This window comes from Musca autumnalis, unplaced genomic scaffold, assembly GCF_047663935.1.
Source record: "Musca autumnalis isolate F117 unplaced genomic scaffold, ASM4766393v1 scaffold_1, whole genome shotgun sequence".
Taxonomy (NCBI): domain Eukaryota; kingdom Metazoa; phylum Arthropoda; class Insecta; order Diptera; family Muscidae; genus Musca; species Musca autumnalis.
The window spans coordinates 199044437-199066958 of NW_027411644.1; the positions used below are offsets into that span (position 1 = coordinate 199044437).

The 22522-nt window shown below is 34.6% G+C and overlaps 1 protein-coding gene across 36 annotated transcripts in view; it reads left to right on the forward strand.

Moving 5' to 3' along the window:
* foxo (forkhead box, sub-group O) overlaps window positions 1-22522 on the forward strand; it is a 172039-nt gene that overhangs the window by 134934 nt on the left and 14583 nt on the right. For all 36 annotated transcript variants that reach the window (XM_073959839.1, XM_073959865.1, XM_073959853.1 and 33 more), the window contains exon 5: window positions 16739-17031. In XM_073959839.1, the coding sequence (XP_073815940.1) occupies window positions 16739-17031 (293 nt within the window). The remainder of the gene's footprint in view (window positions 1-16738; window positions 17032-22522) is intronic.

Genomic DNA, 22522 nt, shown 5'->3' on the forward strand with positions numbered 1-22522 from the left:
TTTAGCCTGACATAGCCCCTAAAAATGCCTTTAAAATCCACGTTTCGTTTGCTTGGCATAGCTTCTAAAAATTTCTTAGTTTCTATAGCTTGACATAGGCTTTAATAATTCTTAAAAGTCCACGTTTGGTCTGGCATAGAATCTAAAAAATCCCCGTTTCTTGGGTCTGGTGTAGCATTCACCATCCAAAAATTTCTTTAAAAATCCACGTTTCTTTGTTCTAGCATAGCATCCAAAAATTTTTTTAAAAATCCACGCTTCTTGGGTCTGGCATATCATATAAAAAATCTTTAAAAATCAACGCTTCTTTGGTCTGACATATCATCTAAAAAATTCTTTAAAAATCCACGTTGTTTTAATCGCCCATAGCCCCTAAAAATTATTTAAAAATCCTCGTTTCTTTGGTCTGGTACGGTTCCCCTGCTTTATTGAAAAGTGAATAAAGTGAATAATGTATTTTTTTTTTCTAACATTAGTTGTTTTTTAGTGTATTAGCTAATCTATTAATACCCTGCCGTGCATTACTAATATCGCTATTGACATTTCAAAAAAAGTATTAATACCGGTTCTGTTCTAACATTTCAAGGCTAAATGTGATTGTCGATAAATGTGTGTTGTTGTGGACAAAATTTTAAGCACTTTCCCAAAAACAAAATTTTGCAAATTATTTTTAAAACTGCAAACCAGAGGCGTTAAAATAATTAAGGTTAGATGCAACAAATTTGGTAGATAAGTTAATTGTTGTTGCAATAATTTATAATTTCTATACAAATGGCTAAATGCGAGTTTTTTTCTTTGTGCAAACACAAACAAAACTACTTTCAGTCAGATAAATTCTATATTTGCTATGATGATGTATGGCACGATCCCATCCCAACCACCTTCATCATCACCACCACCACCTACCTACCTACCTACCTAGTGTGACAGTTCATTCAACAAATTACTGTTTGGTGGTTGTCAACTCAACAACAATTTATAATCTCTTAAAAGATAAAATATATCGCTGTAAACCCAAAAGCAAAAGCAAAAATTATGTGGCAAAAAAACGTTCCCTACCATCAACCTGCCATAGTACAAAAGCCAGCTGTGAATATTCTCAACACAGTTTTGCCTTATAAAGGTTTGGCTAAATATTAGAAACGGACATTTGGCAATGCCAATGGCAACAACAACAACATCAAGGCTTTGTATAGCTCTATATAATTTACTGCTGCTGCTATTGTGGCTTCTGCTGACCGAATGCACTGCATACAGCGGAATCACATTTAGATGGGAATACTAGATAAAAAGAATTTCGCGTATTTATATTTTTTTCTACTCCAATCAAATAGTAGGAAAAGGGCAAACAAAAAACCAGTAAAATGAAAAAATAAAAAAAAAACAGAAAGCATGAAACCTGACCATATGTTTGCTGAACGTTAGATAGAATCAAATATGCCTTTAAAGGGAATAAAAATGCGTTTGAGAGATAAACTAATGGGGAATCTCTTTGAGTATTCTGTGCATTAATTATAGACGGTGTAGGAGGTTTATTAGAGATCTAAGGATAGCTTTAGGGTTTATGGAATTACATTTCACAGGTCCTCAATAACAGTAGTACTGGAGTGGGGCTATAGGACAATCATCAACTTGTAGAACACAATAATCATGGAAAAATTTTATAAACGCTATGTCAAGCAAAAGACGATTGGGTTATTTAGGAATTTTCAAAAAAATATACATCAACACAATTGCGCGCCTTATTTGTGCGGATTGACATAAATAAAATCTGCTGAATGATTCGTTGTATCATCAATAGAAAATATCATATTTCCAAAAATATTTCGTTTTGGGAAAAGTTACCTTATATTGCCTGTCAATTCTGTTTTTCTGTTCGCATGACTGTGATGATAAACATTCATAGAAAGAGGCAAAATATATTTACGTATCTTCCAAATTGACTATATATGTATGTATGTTCGTATAGATTTTGTTGTTGTTGGTTGATATATACTTTATCATCAAACGTTTTTGATAATAATTATGCATATGTTTTGGTTTTCTTCTTCATTTTGTTGTTTAGTTGACAAACTGTATGTGTGGTCTTCATAGTGTTTTGATATGACACAGTGGGTGAAAAAAGGACAGAAGACCTTTTATGGTGTTGCATGGACAGAAGATCTTTTAGGGTTCTACACACAGAATACCTTTTAAGGTCTTCTATACACAGAAGGCCATTGAAGTATAAGGTGTTCTATAGACAGAAAACGTTTTAAAATCTTTTATAAACAGACGATCTTTTAAAGTCTTCTATAAACAGAAGACCCTTTAAGACTGAAGACATGCTAAAGTACTCTATAACAAGTAAAAATGCATCAGTCAACTGTGCTGACGGAGATATACCCTCAGCCGTTGACCAATAAAAAAAAACAAACACAATAATTATGCTGTATATTAAATCTATCGATTTTGAATCAAGATTTTGCTTTAAAATATGTAGGTACAGTAATATTGGGCTATACCAGATCACTGACATATACCAAACATTTTTGGAAAGCAAACTTCTTCACAAAGGACTCGAACTATTAAATAAGTTTTAGAATTATCTTACACAATAGCCATTATATCATTGGACCATTATATCAGGAAGTATTGACTTACTCCAGAAAAAAGTGTACCGTTGAAAAGAAGGCCGCTAGAACAAGTACTGAAAAAACAAGTAAAAAAGTATCAGTCGGCTTTGCCGACAGGGATATACCATCAGCCTACGTGAATTGGAACTTTCATTTACTGACATATCGAATGTACTTGTAGTCTTTGCAGAATTTTGTGGCCCTTTTTGGACATTTGAACTTGCCGACAAAAATGTGGATTAGGACTCAAGTTTAAAAGTGTTGCGTGGGAGGTACATGAAGGAATGGACCGACATAGTCCATAATGGGCGTGAATCTTATTTTGGGAGTCATATCTTTTCGATAGATATCGCGCCCACTAGTCATTTCAGTTTGTCATCGAACAACTTGAGGGCCAGTATGTGAGGAAGCATGGGTTTGTCCACGAAAAACATAATATTGCTGTAAACAGGACCACAACGAACAGCATCGGTATACATTCCCAAAGGATCTTCGAACAGACCCTTAGGGAGAGGTCTGATATGGGCCATTTTAGAAGTTAAACTAAATTTGGACAAAATATTACACTGTGCAACATTTTTAAGGTGATCTTGTGCAATCAATTCGAACTGAGGATTTTTTGAAAGTACAGACCCAAACGACAAGAAACCCTTGTTGGGTTTTGTTGTGTCAGATCCAGCTCGGATTTTATGGCCCCATCTAAACATGGTGAAACCAATGCGAATCTTCTTCTGACCTCTGAAGCAAATTTATAGATAAGGTTAAAAATAAAATAATTGGAGAAATAATGAACTCGAAAAACTACATTTATCGCCTCAAATTTCAAAATTTATGCAAAAATTCCACAATTTTTATACATTTCGCACCGTATCTCCAAAACCGTCAAATTTTTCTGAACATTTTCTTTTGGAAAAATATTCCCTGGAATTAATTCCACAACTCTTCAGAACATGTCATTGTTGTAAAATGCCGTTGTTTTCAGTACATTTTTCAACGACAATTTAATAAATATGTCAATAATGTGGTGAAATCCGAAATGCGAGAATAAATTGTTGGTGTGAACTGTGTTTGAAATACGTGTTGTAAAAGATATGATGCAAAATACCGCTGAAACAACATGAAGTAAGCATTTTAGAGTTTCAGAATGTTCTAAAGAATTGTTGAGAACTTTATTTAGAAGATTTTTGCAAAAGGTTACTTGGTTCAACTCCCAATAGTTTAGCCGATACTGACCAGAATTTCAGCAATTATGTAAAAATGTCTATATTTTATAGATTTTGGTGCCCTAGATGGAGTTTTTCTGATGTGGTTTTTTCAAAAGATAAGTTCTACTCGTTTAGGGCTACAATATTGCTTAAGACAGCAAGGCCAAATTCCTATTCGTTTCTGAGATAAAGGCCTGATAAATGCAAAAAAGTGTAGATTTAGCCCGGTTTAGATGAGGCCATAAAATCCGAACTGGATCTGACAGGACAAAACCCTACTAGGGTTTTTGTAGTCTAAATATGTACTTAAAAAAATGCATTTTATAAGTTGTTTGCATTTTCAGTGTTGCATAGTGTTAGGAGATCCAAAGTTTGGACGAAATTGGTTGATCAGTTCGAGAGTTATCGTGCTCTTCAAATATTATATATGGTGCCATAGAGATTTTCACACCTTTCGGGCTGTTTTCTCAAGAAGTATGGACTTGCCCGTGAATGCTAGTTTCTTCAACAAAAATCAAAGTCATACAGGGCAGGTCTTAAAGTGAAGTTATCCGAAATTTTGTGGGTACCCGAGGGAATGGACATATATAGTCCATATTCGAAATTGATCTATATGTGCAAAATACATTAGGATATGTAAAGTATGTACCAAATCGATCCCTCCTTTCAAGAGTTATCGGGGGAGGTATTCGTAAGAGTGGACCGATATGGCTTATCTTTGAACATAAACTAAGTTTGGACAAAGTATTATGAAGGCCAAATTTTGGACCGAATCAGCAGATCCGTTCGACACGGTGTCATAGGGTTTTTTGAAACTTTCAGGCTATTTTCTCAGGAAGTATGGAAGTACGCGCCTGATGAAACTTGTACCGTCGTATGGGGGACAGGGAGTACAAGTTGTTACAACAAAAATCAAAGCGATTCCAGAGCAGGTCCTAAACTGAACTTTTCCGAAATTTTGTATAGGAGGTACCCGAAGGAGTGGACTGATTGAGTCCATATTGTAATCTCATCTAAGTTTGGTAGAAATTTCACGATGTGTAAAGTATGGACCAAATCGCTTACTCCCTTCAAGAGTTATCGTGCGCACAAATTTTCCGAAAATTTTCGAATTTTTGTGGAGGAGGTACCCGTAGGAGTGGACCGATATGTCCCATCTTCGAACTTAAACTAAGTTTGGGAAAAATATTGCGAAGGGCAAAATTTGGTTCGAATCGTTCATTCCTTCGAGAGTTATCGTGCGCACCAGCCAGACAGACGGACGGACATTGCTAAATCGACTCCAAATTGTCTGAAACGGATTTCGTCCAAACATGCTTTGGGTCTAAAACCATTATTTAGATGAGGCACATTTTGCCCGTATGAAAGTGTACATATATATCCTCGTTAGCATAAATGCTGAGGATATAAAGAATCAAAACGATGCGAGAGAAGATATTCAACTTCACTTTTTCCTAGGGAGGTACCCGAAAAAGTGAACCGACATAGTTCGTATTCCAATCTGATATATACGATGTGCAAAGTCTGCACCAATCGGATTTGCCATTTTGGTTGGTGCCATCAGGGTTACTTGGAGCTTTTAGGCCAATATCTCAGGAAGTATGGACTTGCGCAAAAACAAAATTTTACCGTCGTAAAGGGAGCCGTAAGGACAACCAAATGAAAGAATATCTGAACGATCCGAGATGAGCTGTTAAACGTCACTTTATCCGATTTTTGTGTGGGACCGATATCAAGCTTTTTGTAGAAAATTAACTTATGTTGAAACTGAGGTATGGGGTACTGTAACTCGCGATCAGTTTTACTATACCATAACTTTTGACCGCATTTCGGCAAAATAAACTGTTTTAGCCCGATTCAGTGAGGGGTTTCTTAAAATAATAATTTGAGCGGAAGTCGTGGTCGTACTAATGTAAAAAAATCGGAAAAAATCGTTGAAATAAACGAGTTTCATTATGTTATTTTCCAATTAGCGGTTTTACAACACAATGTAGAGCTTAATGCTCACAGGAGAAGTTAAAGAGCACACTTCAGAGTTGAAGTTTCTAATGTATGATTTTTTAATATATCCACTGTATCTACCTCAAACGTATGCTGACATTTTGAAACCTGAAAAATTTGGTTTTTTGAATTTTTGCTCTAATCGGGACGCGCAGCTGGATTTCCCTAAAAGCTTATTATTGCATTGTAGTACTCGTGATTTCGCATTTTTTAATGTATAACATGAGGGTGTAGCCCTCACAGGATCACATTAATCTGCGCCTAAACACGAAATTTTTGTGCGTAAATTTTTCTCAAAAACCAATTTTTTTGGTTTAAAATTTACAAACGTCATTCGATTTCCGTGGAAACCCGCGTAAATTTAGTTTTTTTACGTTCTGAATCTAACAAGCCACGACGCGTAAAAATCCACCCACTAGATCGGCGGATATGATACCCCTCAAATTTTGAAAAAAATTATTTTGAAAATATCGCATATTAAAACGCGTTTTGGATGTGTCAGTTCTACTTAAATAAATAGATCGATACGCGTGTTTAAACTGCGCAAAAACAGATATTTAAAAACTCTCGTAAATCCAGAGATATAATAGATTTTTTCTAAAAATTGAGTGCGATGCTACATCCACGGTTCTTGATGGATCGCATTGAAACGGCATAGAATGACGTATTTTTTAATGGTGATTATTGAAATCGGATGCGCATAAAATGTAAATGACCTTTGCGGAAATTATGACCATTTTACTGTATTTTGCACCCTTAAATGCAGCAGATGCTACATCGTGGCCGCCAAATAGAATTTGACAAACTGTACATCAAATAAAAGGGATTGATTCGCTGTGTTGGAAAATCGGATGCGCATCATGCCATTTTCATAATTACGCGGTTTATATGAGTCTCAAATATTGTAATATTCAATATAACATTATTTTAACGTTATGCCACAATTGGAATTCCTTTTGATTTAATATAAGGTTCTAATAATATTATCAAACAGGAAGACTATAAGTGAAACATTTGTTACAACGGAATATCATCATTATTGCGTGAAATTTTGACGAAAATGTCGAAGAACTCAAACATTTTTTTTTTAGAATAATATGATTTTAATTTTTTCGTCATATTTTCTTCGTATTTTTGCAAATAACATGAATACTATAGCTCCAACCTTCACAACTTAGGTTTCGTTTTATTCCTCAAAATGTCTGGATGCTGTTATATTTTTTTTATATACTTTTCGTAACTATGAGCGCTATTGTTTCAAAAATATGTTTGTAAATACGTGAAATTATTTAACAAATTTGATTTTTCGCGAATCCATTGAGACTTCGCGATTATTTTTTGCATCATCGCATAGGTTACGAATTCAGTTAACGATTATAGGATATAACAGCTAACTATATTAAGCCGCGATTTTTTTAGAATTTTTTCTAATTATCATAATTAAAACGGTCATATCTTTTGCGCGCAACGATCAAAGTTAGTAACGAAAACAGATTTGGGATGCTGATTTTTTTCTTAATCTATGTACCAAAAATCATTGATGTAGTATCAAAATTTTTTTTTGATTTTTTTGAAATGGAAAAGACAATTTTAGACATTTTTCCTGATATATATCTGGAAGGAATAATACGATGTGCGAGATTTATTAATTTCGTCCAAACATTCTTGGGGTCTAAAACCATTATTTCGATGAGGAACATTTTGCCCGTATGAAAGTGTATATCAGCAATATTTTTGAAAATTTAACATAGTTGAAGCTAAGGTACAAATTAAAAGATATGGTCTTGCTGTACATGAAAATCACATGCGGGCCCAATGATTTTGATAATTTTAAATGCATATAAATTAAAATGGGTTATGTGACCTCTATTTCCATTTCAGAAGCCTTGAGATATATCCTCAGCAACCCAATTTTCTTCCTCAATAGGAAAGCTTTCATATGAATGTCTGTAAAGCAAAATCCGTATATTTTAATGGGAGATTTAAGCAAAATGAAGGAAGTATTCCTATAATTTTTTCCAAAATTTTATACTACATAATGAATGCGAAAAAATATTTAAAAAAAATGTTTTTTAACCAAAATATGTGTTTATTTTGGCTGTGACATCGAAACTATAATACCAATCTGTATGATTTTAGTCTCATTTGATTCGCCGTGAAGTTTTGCTTCCATACGGATTTTTTCGTAATTTTATAGCGGGTAAATGGACCTTTATTTTGAAAAAAGTTGACTTACATTCAATAATTTATCAATTTATTATACATTTCGCGAGTACTGAGTAACATTTAACAAATATTATACAATCTTCTAACTCAAGCCACTTCCAGGTAACTTTTTAGTAGCAATTGCTCGCGGTAAAATAATTAGCGTTTTTATAATAATTTTTCTTTAAAACGAAAATAAAACCGCCATAACTTTTGTCCGCATGAACAAAAAACAGGCTCGCGAGCGGATTCGTACTGGGAATTTGTTTCTTAACCTATGTACTAAAAATCTTTGATGTAGCGCGAAAAAAAATTAAATTTTTTTTGAAATGGAATATGAAATATTTGACAACATTTGTGATATATCCTCAACCATAGTGTGTTCCAAGTATGTTGATGTTAGCTGATAGGGTTGTTAAGCAATCAAATGTGTGTGTGTCTGAGTGTGACATTGATCATTTCGCACAGCAAATGTTTGCCAAAAATTCTTTTTGTTTCGGTGGTGAATGAAACAACTCGGCAAAGCATAGCCGAAGTACATTTCAGTAATCGTACGGTTTTCATATTTTTGTATTGAAAAGATTGTGGTTTTGTTTTGTTTTGAGAGCGAAACGATTCCCAGAAATTAAAAAGTTTGTGACTTTGTGTGATTGGTACGGGAATCGTTTTGTTTGTTGGCTTTCATTGATAAAAATAAAGATTTTTAAAGTCTTCTATAGACAAAAGACCTTAAAAGACTTTGGTAGAGAGGACACCTTTAAGAGAGGACACCCTTAAAAGATTTTGGTAGATAGGACACCTTTAAGGGTATGCTATATAAAGAAGGCATTTGCCAATCTTCTTTAAAGAGAATATATTTTATGGTTTTCTATGGAGAGAATACCTATTAAGGTCTTCTACTGACAGAACGCCTTTTAAGGTATTCTTTAAACAGAAGACCCTTTAATGTATTATATGCAGAGAAGACTTTTTGATGGTCATCTATAGACCGAATACCTTTTAGAGGTCATCTATAGACAGCAACTTTTCCGAGTTCGTCTACAGAGAGAAGACCTCTCAAAATATATTATAGACAAAACACGGTTTAAAATTCTTCTATAGATATAATAGATTTCAGAAGTCTTCTATATGGACAAAAGACCTTCTTCTTTCATACACAGGAGACATTTCAAAGGTGTTTTATACATAAGGTCTTTCATAGATCGTCTATAAACAGAGAAACTTTCAACTGTCGTCTACAGACAGAACACCATTCAAAGGTCTTTAATGAAGTCTTCCATAGATGTCCCTTTAATGATTTCCTGTAGCGAAAACTCCTCTAAAGAATTTTCATTGACAGATGAGTTTTAAATAGCATAAGACCTTTCAAAGGTCTCCAATAAAAGTGGCAAATATGGTCAGTCTCTCCTATAAGACATCGTATGATTCACAGTTAATTTTTATAGGCGGTGTTGAAGAAAACTTTAAAAATGTCCCTATCGTATCTTAATATAACTCTTTGCAAATTAAGATCTAAAAATTATAATTAAAAATATTTTAGACCTAATTTTGCCAAAAATATTAATGCAACGCTATCTGACACGATTAATCCGAAGCATTGACATTTGTTTACTTTTGTTGTGACATACAAGTGTTTCGGCGACATTTAATCAATGTGTCGAAGCAAGTCACTGGCCTGCCTGCCAATCATGTTGATAAAAACTAAATTTGTATTTTTATGACAAAGAACAGAAGCGAACTGGAAAAAACTATCAGTCCAAAAATAAATGCCTGATATTAATATTAGCTCATTAATACTGATATTTCATCCAAGTCATCCACCACCACAACACATACAAACATATATAATGTATATATGGATATTTATGGGGTTGTGTGAATTATAAATAAAAATAATAGACTGGGACGTTTGTGTTTAATATTAAATTTGTTTGCCCAATAATTTGGAACTTAAAGATGTGATCTTAATTTTTTGTTACCCTTTTCTTTATATTCTTCCTAAAATTGTAGGCTTCTTGGGTGTAGAATATTAGTCTTCATTGAAGTAAAATATTTTCCTGGTATGCAAGATCATATTAATTAAAGAAAACAATATTAATGTGGTCGAATATTTGCACATTAACTTTGAAGTATAAATGTATATCTTAATAGCTTCGAGTTTTCAAGCCATAGTGAAAAATTATTGTCTGAATCTTTAGAGGTCTAATTAAGTGTGTCATAAAAAAACGGTGATATTTTACCATGTTTCCACCCCCAATCTAATATAAACAAAACCCCATCAATTTTGTATTCATAAACTGACTTTTAACCTAATTCAGTGGGTAACATGCACATACGAAAACGCTCAATTCATAAATTAATAATAAAAAGGAATTAAATTTAATTGAGTTGCCGTGCACCGGGAAACTATGAGAGGAGGCGTGATAAACTGCGCTAAAAATTTTAAATTTTTTATGAATGGAAGTCAAAGTCACAAACCAACTACACTACACATTTAGCTCTTGACATTGATGACATGCTGTAAAATGACTCACACCCACTACGTTGAATGAATGGGAATGTGTAATACGGAGTTCTCAGAATGCAACGGCGAAATCACCGCCAAAATGGAACTTGTAAAAACGAGTCACTACTTTATCAAATCATTATGTCTGTGCATGCGTTTTACAAGTACAACGTTTGTTCCTATAATGCTTACACCCACTCCAGCTTAAAAGTGAATACTCGTAGCAGTAACAACATTTCTAGTGGTGTAATAAAAGTTCATTCGATCATGAAGTTTCATCTAATTTTTGTCTCATGCTCCATCACAATTGGAATTGACATTTTGTTCAAATATGACATTACATGATGCTAAATGATAATTAGCATTAATGGAACATGACATTTGACACGTTCAAAAATTTTTTTTACATACATAAATACTAAGAAATTTGGAATAATTATAAATCAATTGAAATAATCATAAATCAATTGAATTCACATTCATAATTCGAGGTCAAAGGTAACATTTTGAGGTTATTTTAGGATTTTTAGTTTGAAAACGGCAAGTCCTATCGAAATGTAGTTAGAGAAAATTTTTGTATAATATTTTCCTAGGTTTTACCATTTTTGAGAAATAGAAGTTCAAATTGGGACAGTTTACTAACTCATTCGCCTGCTTTCTAAACATGCTAGTCGTGACATTGTTTTCTAAGCAGGCGATACTGTCAGTGCACTGTCCGAATTTGAACTTCCTTATCTCAAAAATGGTAAAACCTAGGAAAACATCATAAAGTTTAATCTTGTAGAGAAATTTCACAGCTAAGTTTTTTTCTCTAATTCCATTTTGATAGGACTTGCCGATTTCAAGCAAAATTCTGAAAACCTTAGGTTAGGTTTTCAGAATTTTGCTTGACCTCGATTTATTTAAAAACCCCTCCCTCGATTTTTTTTAGTTTTTTTATTTTACTCATCTATGAACATTGTAGTTTCAGAATCCGCAAAAATTTACCAGATGTAAGCTCTTTTCATTTATAGGTAGTTAGGGCACGCCGTGTTCATTAATACAACATGAACGGAGATAACCCTTAAAGATGTCCAGTAAAAAGTTGACCTTCAACAAGATTTTCTTAAAAAGCTGTAGACATATGAAAGGTCTTTCAAGAATTGTCCGCAGACAGAAGATCTTTCAAAGATGGTCCCTAGACAGAAGATTACCTTTGAAAGATCTTTTATAGACAGACGAATTAGAGTGTTACACTGATATTTCATACACGCAGAACAATATATGTTAGAAATATGTTTGGGCCCAAACAAATATATGTTTGGGACTGATTGCAAACAAATATATGTTTGGGTAACAACAGGTCTCTCTCTTTTTTTCATAATAAAGAGCTGTGTGTATAGTGGAATAGAAGACGTAGAAGCGACGACGGGCGGGTGAACAAGTTTGTTTTTGCTTTGTGTGTTGGCCGCATAACACGTGTGTTTCGTTCTTTGTTGTTGTTGTGCGATTTTTTTCCACAAGCCGTCAATTGTTTTTGTAAAAGCTAACAAACCTAGCAAGCGAAGAGGAAAAGAAAAAAATTTTATGAAATATTCTTTCTTTTCTTTTGCGAGAAAGATATTTTTTCTTCAGTTTCCCCAAGGCAGTTGTTGAATTAAGAGTCTACACAGGCTGTGAGCGAGAGTAAAGTTACGCTCACGGGAGACCTATAGCCTTACTTTGATGGATTTGTTTGCACCCAAACATATATTTGTTTGAAGGACCCAAACATATGTTATATTTGGGACTGTTGCAAACATTTATATGTTTGCTGCAAAATATGTTTGGGACATATGTTAGTGAAGCCGTTTTTTTCTCCGTGTAGTAGAAGGCCTTTCAAAAGTTTACTATATAGACAGATGAAAGGTCTTTCAATAATTGTCCGCAGAAATGAGATTTTTCCAAAGTCTTCTGTAGACAGAAGATTAAATTTCAAAAGTCTTCTGTATACAGTAGACCCTTCAGGGGTCGTTTATCAATAGAAGACCTTTCAAATTTACATAAGGTCCTTTAGTTATGTTTAATAGATAGAAGACCTTTCAAAGGTCTTTTATAAACCGAAGACCTTTCATGACAGAAGACTTTTCTTCTATAGGCAAAAGACCTTTCAAAGGTATTTTATACACTGAAGACCTTTCAGAAATGGAAGACTTTTCAAATACCTTCTATAGAGAGATTTTAAAGGTATTCTATAGACAGAAAGCCTTTCAAAGGAATTCTGTAGACAGAAGATATTTTAAAGTCCTTATATAAACAGAAGACCTTATATTCAGAATACCCTTCAAAGTTCTTCTATGGACAAAATACTTTTTAAAGGTCTTCCGTAGACAGAATATCTTTCACAAGTCATTTTAGACAGACGTTTCAGACGTCATATATAGAAGATCTTTTTACAGTTTTGTATAGACAGAAGACCTTTCAAAGGACTTCTATATACAGAAGAAAACCTTTCAAAGGTCATCTATATACAGAAGAATACCTTTCAAAGGTCTTCTTTAGACAAATAACACCTTTGACAGAATGACCTTCATCGTCTAAAGACCTTTGAAAGGTCTTCTGCCTTTAGAAGTCCCTTAAAAGGTCTTCCGCCTAAAAAATGCCTTTGAAATATCGTCTGCCTATATAATATCTTTGAAAAGTCTTCTGTGCGTAGAAGACCTTTGAAAAGTATTCTGTGTATACAAGACCTTTGAAAGATCTCCTGTGTACAGAAGATCCTTGAAAGGTTTTCTCTATAAAAGTTCACTGAATGGTATACTGTCTATATAGGAGGCATGTGTAAGGTCTTCTATATATTAAACATAACTGAAGGGACTACTTTACCTTAGAAAGATGTTTTATCTATAAAAGACCTCTGAAGGGTCTACTGTATACAGAAGACCACTGAATTTTCTATATATATGGTAACATGGGGCGGCTTCGCCACTGGGGCGCCTTCGCCACCACCGATTTTCTTGATAATTATAACTGCTACAGAAATGCCGTTAAAGGAAAAATTGTGAGTTTAACGAAGATCTTTCATCTCCCAAAAATTGGCATTTCTATCAAATATATGATTGCTGATGCACGCGGTTTCATGTTTTAGGGGTATTGCGAAAAATATTTATGGTAGATATATTTTGTGATATCTTGTATACCTTTTGTGATATCAAAATTATATTTTATACCGTTAATAGACAACTACTGAAGAATATAAATCCAAATAATTTGCATGATAAAAGTAATTATAAATGTCAATATATTCATATTATGAACTATGTAGGGGGTGGGGCGGCTACGCCATGATAGGGGTGCTGTGGGTTAATGTGAGAAATATGTCAGGTTTAACTTAAATTGTTTATGCTATTGATATACCACGCTATAATGTGAAGTTGAAATCAAATATTGTGCTAAACCTATCTAATTTGGCAAAAATTTCATTTTTATGCCTAAATTCAAGGTGCCTACTTCAATTAACGGCTAGAATATCTTTCTTTTTGTAAATTTTAGAATCATTTTTGATTATTAAATAGAAAACATGTTCCTTTTATGTATAATGTTGATATTTGGGGAGGAAGTATGGTAAATGCCAGTTTTAGAGTCCGTTGATATATGTCCTATGTCGATGGCGAAGCTACCCCATGGGTGGGGAGGCTTCGCCACTTTTTAGACATTTTGTAAATGCTCAAAAATAATATTCTAAAAACAAAATTATAATCATTTATATATCAAAACTTATAGTCAAGACATGCTAATATTCTTACCAAAAATAATATTTGGAAAAACTTTAATGATGTCGATATGAGAACAATTTAAAAAAAACGTGGCGAAGGCGCCCCATGTTACCATATAAGACCTTCTCTCTATAGAAGACCTTTGAAAGGTATCCAGTCTACAGATATTCTGTATAATAGAAAACGTCTGTAATTCCTCTGTCTATAAAATACCTTTAAAGGGTCTTCAGTATAAAGAATACATTTGAAAAGTAATCGTCTGCCTGGAGTAGAACATTTAACGATCGTTTGTTTATAGAAGATCTTCGATAGGTCTTCTGTATAAAGAAGTCTTCTGTAATGTATTCTGTGTAATAGAAGATCTCTGTATTTCGTCTGTCTATAGAAGACCTTTGAAAGGTCTTGTGTATATAAGACCCTGCCAAGAAAAGATCATTGAAAGGCGTTATGTATAAAGAAATCTTCTGTAAGGTATTCTGTATAATAGAACCCTCTTGTAATTCGTCGGTCTATAGGAGACTGTTTAAAGGGCTTTTGTCTTTTGTAAACTTTTAGAAGGTCTTCGTGTTTACAACGTCTTTGAATGGTTTCCTGTGTATAAGAAACATCTGAAAGGACTTCTACTCACAGAAACCCTTTGATTGTTCTCTGTATGTAGAATTCCTGAAAGACCTTTGAAATTATATATTAAAAGTCTCAATTATGTAAATTATATAGCTGCAGGAAAATGAGATACGTAGGAATGCACGTGCATATCTCTCAAGTAATTCGAATGTCATTCCATTGTCTGATGACAATAATTTTTACGATATTTCCTTAGACTTTTTGTTGGTCGCTTTTTCAGTACATTTCTTGTTACAAAACTTTACTTCAAGAAAAAAAAAAAAACAGAAGACAAAATGAAAGCTATACTAATTGGATGTTCTTGGCTTGTGGTATAAGACGCAAAATCAGCAGCCAAGGCAACGGCATCATTATCCTCCTCATCATCAACAATTGTTGCCATCGGTTGGTGTAGTTGTTTTTTTTCGCAACCTTCTCTCGCTCAGACATAAACCATCATCACTTAAACTGTCAATTCATATTTTATAACACGCAGTCATAAATACGACAAATGTTGCAAAAATCTATAACAGGTCCAACTATTGAACGAACGACGACGACAACGATTGTCATCGGTAGTAGCAGGCGAAATGATGTCTGCCACACAAAAAAATGCCAATGATAGGAAAACCTAGCAGTATAATTGGTTGGAAGGGGCAAAAAGAGCAGTGGCAAGCAAAGAAGTGTAACAGTCATAAAACTAAACGGGAATTTGTGTTGATAGCCTGAAAACCACCTTACATTAGCGATTTTTTCTCTGTTTCTTATGCTTTAGCAGAGACAAAAAGAAGACACAATTCCAGGCAGCAGGCAGACAGACACACATATAGACACATGGAAACGTATGGAAAACCCGTTGAACAGTCAATTTTCCCTTGTAGCAGGGAAAAAGTTTTCAGTTTTCTTTTTTTTTAAATGTGACTGGGACGACGAATTTTTTTCTCTTTATTTTCTTTTGCCACGATTACGCCTTATTGGCGCCATACATCAACGTGTGTTAGGCATCCTGCTACATCCACACAAACAGGGGATCATCACCCACGAAGCTAAAGGATTCATGGTCGATAAGCAAAACGCAGGCACACACACTGCACACATTTGTTTGCTGGTATTGGAATAAGGACAAATTCCCAATGAATTCAGTAGTAGAAGGGAAAAAAATCATAACTTTAGTTATGCCCCCCTTGAGAGGGGGCGTATGAACTTTGTGTGAGATTAGACATGGGAATGAATGGATGGGGGCAAAATGTTGAGGTTGTCTCTACTCTACCAACAACAATACTGTAGTAGAAAACTTTTTCTTTTGGCGTCACTTTTGCGAGACATAGACATCACTTAGTACTTTTCGAACATTATCCTGAAAACCTTTACATTACTTTTAAGGTTATTAAAGGATGTTAGCATAAGGATATTTATTTAAATTTAACATTTATCTTTTTTTGGCTAGAAATGAAGGGTTTACTAAGGGATAGTTGCGGGTGTTGAAATAAGTAGCACACATACATACTTGTCGTAATTTCATATTCCATAAATTATTGCTGGGATAATTTATCATAATTTTGGAATATGTTAATATAAACTTTGTAGCTATTAAGCTTGGCATGTAAATCGTTGAAATGTTTATGCTAATCTCAAAAGACAACAAAAGACTTAAAGGGGCTAAACTCTTCTAATACCAGCATTTATTATCTGCAGGCAAACAAAAACCACTTAAGGCACAAATAAGGGATTGGGATTATTTCCATTAACATTTTAATAGACTTAAGATTCTTTGATAGAATAGAACCATTAATTTGTTAAATAAAATTGTTTTATGTTTTTTTTAATTCTTTTCAATAATTGCTTCATTTTCTTTCTCTCTGCTTTCAGAACTCAATTAGACATAATCTCTCTTTACACAATCGTTTTATGCGTGTACAAAATGAAGGTACTGGCAAATCTTCATGGTGGATGCTAAATCCTGATGCCAAACCAGGTAAATCGGTACGTCGACGTGCTGCCTCAATGGAAACGTCACGCTATGAAAAACGTCGGGGGCGTGCCAAGAAACGTGTTGAAGCTTTAAGGCAGGCTGGCGTCACCGCTATCAATGATAATACTCCATCGCCGAGCAGTAGTATAAGTGAAGGTTTAGATCATTTTCCTGAGAGTCCATTGCATAGGTAACTATCATAAGTAATTCACTAGAAAATTACTTTTTTTAATTATTTCTTATAAAACTAGTAGTGATTTTTAGAAAATATTTTTTGATAATAGCAAACTTTTTTCTATAGCAGTAGTAGTTTAGAGATGCTTGGAGTTTTTTTATATTTTTTTTAAAGAAATTGATTTCTATTTTCTTTTTTCGTTTGTATGTTTTGGAAAATTTTGCACTTAAAAACTAATTTTTATAGCAGCTTAATTGAATTGACCTTTGTATTAAAAGCAATCTAAAAACTAGTTTGCTTTGTTTGCAGAATCTCGAACAATATGCTTATTTTTTTTTATAGAATTTTATATCATTTGATTCCCTACAAAGCTTTTAATACCATTCACTAGAATAGTTTTTTTACATTTTTCGATATTATGCCATAGTGAATATCTTGTGTAGAGTTGGGTAATTTAGCTCCTAGTTCCTTGTACTAGTTCCAAAACGTATGAGTAACATTATGAAATATAAGGTGTGCTGTTAAGTATACGCAGTTTGTTCAAAGAAAAAATGTGGGCCATTGGAACTGCGAAGTGAACTAGATAGTTCCATATAGTTCCTTTGACACAACTCTAATCTTGTGCCATCCCATCTAAACATTGTAATCATGTTACAGGTCACAATTTAGATAGAATCTTCATGAAATAGTTCGTGGATGGGTGGGAAGGTAAGAATTCTATTCAGAGCTTTAAACCATCTGAGATTTAAACTAATACAAAATTAATTGCTTAAAACGGCGTTTGCACTAGAGATTTTTGCCGGCTTAACCTTCTTTATTGGTGCCACCGAGGTGCAATGGTATGCACACCCGCCTTGCACGATGAAGGTCCTGGGTTCGATCCCCCGGCCAGGCAACATCAAAAAATTTACAATGGCGGAAAAATACTCCTCAGTAATGGTGGCAACATTTCCTGAGTATTTCAGCCATGTAAAACTTCTCTACAAGTGGTGTCTTAGGACACGCCGTTCGGACTCGGCAATAAACAGTAGGTCCAATATTATTGAGCTAATGCGAATCGGGGTGCAGTCATTGATATGAGAGAAGTCTGGGATGTTTGTGGAACAATTATATATATTATAACCTTCTTTATGAGGATTTATTTGACGTTTACGCTATGGAATTGACATTTGAAACCCAAACCCACTGGGTTAATCAGGTTAAGTGTAAACAGGGTATGAAGCAGTAACATTTGAGAATAGATGTCTTTCCCATGGTACAAATACACAGGTAGCCGCATCGGCAATTGTTGGTAACATAAGATGTCAAAATTTGACATCAATTCAATGCAATTGACACATTATGTTACCATCAGCTGGCTTGATAATGCTACCTGTATTATTGTACCATGGTCTTTCCAATGTTTTTTAACATTCCTTGTGATGACAAATATTTTATTAGGTCTATTCATTCCAATTATCAAGTAGGTTGTCATTTTTTCAGTTGATCGAATTTTACATAGGACATAGCTCATCATTAATTATATTCTACACCACAATGCGAAAAGGGTATTATAAGTTTGTTTTTTGAAAAATGCATGTAACACCGCGAAATATTCGTCGTGGACCCCATGTAATATAATTGTTCCACAAACATCCCAGATGGGACAAGGAAGACTTCTCTCATATCAATGAGTGCACCACGATTCATATTAGCTCAATGATATGGGACCTACAGTTTATCTCCCAGTCCGAATGGCGTGAATTAAGACACCACTTGTAGAGAAGTTTTACATGTGTTATACCAAAATTCATATCTCGACGAGATAAAGCGATTTGAGATGATCCATTAAAATTATAAATTGTAATCACACTACAGGCCGCAATTACGAAATTTAGTATGGAAGTCGGGTACAAATCAGAATAGACCCCTATAGTTTTTGGCTATGATCGTAAAATATTTAGAGGGTGAAATGGACCAAAAACAACAAGTGTTATCCAATTTTGTGACTGCTCTATAGGTCGCAATGGAAGTAGCTTGCAACATGACGATCAGATAATATTTAGCGGGTTAAACTGACCAGTACTTTTCTTTAAAAATTGGTAAAGTTTTTAGTGAAATGACTATATCTTTACTCCTGGAAACTATATTAAACCCATGTATGTTATATTTAAAAAAAGAACGCTTGACCTTTCCATTGATGCTAATTATGTTGATGTCGTGGTCAGATAACACGAGTTACTGCCTAGTATATACAGGGATCCCTCAGTTTTAATAGTGGGTAGTGTAACCTTATTCACGCTAGAGGTCACAGTTATAGTTCAATACTGACAAATGTTTGCACGAGGTAATAGTTTTGATCAAGGATTGTGCCAATAAATGTTGATAATGATCGGATAGTATGTAGCGTGTAAAATTCACCATTACTTTTGTGGGAAAAATATGCAAGTTTAATTTATAATCAGTAATTTAAATTCAGGAGGGTGCTTACACCTGGGCAGTTTTTGCGGATTCTGAAACTACAATGTTCATACATAGATGAGAAAAATAAAAAAAAAAAACAAAAAAATTCGCCGGATCGCTTTTTAAATTAATCACATTTTTAGAGTTTTTAGCTTTTCACGGTTTTGCTTGGAAACCGCAAATCATATTGAAATGGAATTGGAGCAAATGTTGTAGCTGTGAAAATTCTCTACCAGATTGACCTGTATCCTGTTTTCGTAAGTTTTACCATTTTTGAGATATAGAAGTTCAAATTCAATTGGAACAATGCACTGACTATATCACCTCCTGACTGTCATGTACGGTGAGCCCTAACTAACTTTAAATAAAACCCGCTTGGAACCGGGAAGTTTTTGCAGATTCTGATACTACAATGTTCATAGATGAGAAAAATCCAAAAACAAGAAAAAAATCGCTGGAGGGAAGTGGTGTAGGGTATCACATGGTCGGCCCCGTCCAACTATAGCCCTATTTACTTGTTTTTTCATTTCGAAAGTGTGACTCAAAGTATTCCTTTTTGTGACTATACCCTCAGCCTTAACGCTAATTAGGGTATATGCACCGATTTGGTACAAACATTTCCAATAGTAATATTTTGTCCAAACATCCTACATTAAGTTTGAAAGTGGGCCATATCGGTCCACTCCATGTAGTACCTCTCCCCCCAAGAGTGCAGTTTAAGGACGTATCTCAGATCGTTTTGACATTTCCTTGTAAATTGTGTGCTCGCTACCACTAATACTATTGTGCGATCCCACGTCAGCAGGTTCTTTCGTACAGGATTGACCCAAAACCATAGTGTTTCTGCCAACGGCTGCCAAGCCAGCATCAAACCTATGCTTCTACATAGGTTGCATGCTGCTACAAAAACCACTATACTATGGAGCAGTTTTTCGGCGGCAAGTCGATGCATCCTGAGATAAAAGCCCAAAAGCTCTAAGAAATGCTTTCGTCGTCAATTCAAATGATTGATGAGCACTAAAACTTACGAATTGATCATCCAATATTTCCATCATAGAATTTCTTATAAAAGTACATTTAGTTCCAAGAAGATCTATATTAAAAATATCTTTGCGTATCTGCCTCATAAAAGTTCAAAATTTTCGCTTAAATACAGTTTAAGGGCTGTTAGATGATCGTTTGGAAATGTTTACCGAAAGTTCTCCTTGTCGTCCTGTTTAAAGCTATATAATATTTTTTGTAGACAAGTCCATCCTGACATAGTGGTTCAAACGCTCTAAGAAATCTTTAATCTCTAAAATGCCTGTTGGTTACACGTCTGCCTGGCATTCAGAAGGTCTGCGGTTCAATCCCTGACCAGAACATACCTGAGTGTAATGTTGGCTTACATTTCTTGCCGTTCGGACTCGGCGGTAAAAAATAGGTCTCATATAATTTAGCCAATATGAAACGGCGTGCACTCATTGATATGAGAGTATTCTCCCTTTTCCCTTCGGAGATGTTGTGGGAACATATGTATGTAATATTACGTTCACGTTTACAGTAAGCTCGAATATTGATTATATGTCTCCACTACCTACCTACCAAACCAAGTTTAAAATTTTTTCGCAAATGTGCAGTTTAAGGACATGTCTAGGATAGTTTTGCATTTTTACAGTAAGTAGTGCTAGCGGCTCATATTGTAAATTTTTTCGGTGGTAAGTCCATATTTCCTGAGATAATAAACCTATCTGTAAAAAAACGACGACCACCAACTCTCTCTAAATGACAAAAGTCCTTCCTGACACATTGGAATAAGCAGATCCATATGACTATTAGAATGACTTCCACGTTCACACCCAAGCAGGTTCATTTGTCAGAGCAGATGTCTCGATGGTAGTGTCTTGCAAAATGGGTCACACTCCACAAAACGTGGAGCAATCGATTTACTTTGTCAGGTCATTAGGCATAATGGAATTTGACAACTGGTGCTGAACATAAAAATCACATAGAACCAGAAGGTTATTGCCTTTCAAAAACAAAATATTGTTGGACCTATAACCCAAAGTACATTTATATTAGATTAGGTTGTAGGATGCGCAGCTACCGTTGCTTTTTAGCGGCCACTACCCTCGGAGAACAGGGGCCCATTGGGCTCATCCTTAAAAGAGAGAAGAAAGGATAGGTGGAGGAATCAAAGGAGGATAGAAAAAAAGGAAAAGTAGAATGGATAAAGCCGAGAGGATAGAAGAAGGGATTAGTCGAACTTATATTCTAGGATGATCCGTCCCACAACCACTTGTGCGTCCTGCAATATCTTAACATGTTCGCAGCATCTATGTAAAAGAAGTAAGAGATTATGTCTTTTGATTGTCAGATGTTCGATTATTTCAGTCTCTTCCACATAGCCTGCAGTACTCAATGTTGTTATACTCATGTAACCCATTACAAAGTAATGTAAACAAAAATAACTACTTATATTACTGCTTACTGCGTTATGAGAACGGTGGCACAGAGCGAGTGTTTCCAATTACAAATTCTAAGGTTTGTGTGTTCAACGCTCACCGTCGGCCGGGTACTTTTTGTTAACAACGCAAAGAACAGTTGGTGGTGCACATGTAAGCACATGTAAGCGTTTAAGCAACCCCAAATGCGTGGCATAGTGTGTAGTGTGTTCGACTACAAAGCAGAAGTTCATATGTTCAAATCCATCAAGCGGAATAAAATGAAAACAAGTAAGAACGGGGTTAAGATCGGCCAGGCCCAACTTGTTATACCCGATTTGTATTGAAGTAAAATGGAAGAATTAGTTTCCTTTCGTTTATGAAGCAGACTAAATACCAAATTTCAGCAAGTTCGGTAAAACAAGTAAAAAAGTATCAGTCGGCTTTGCCGACAGAGATATACCCTCAGCCTGTGTATATCGAAACAATTTTTTCCCAAAAAACGTATGTATTTAGGGTTATTTAAAAATGTTGGGGGGTTGAACCGACAAAAATGTAGATTAGGATTAAAGATCAAAAGTTTTGCGGAGGAGATACTAAAAGGAATGGATCGACATTGACCGTTATGGAAGTGGATCTCC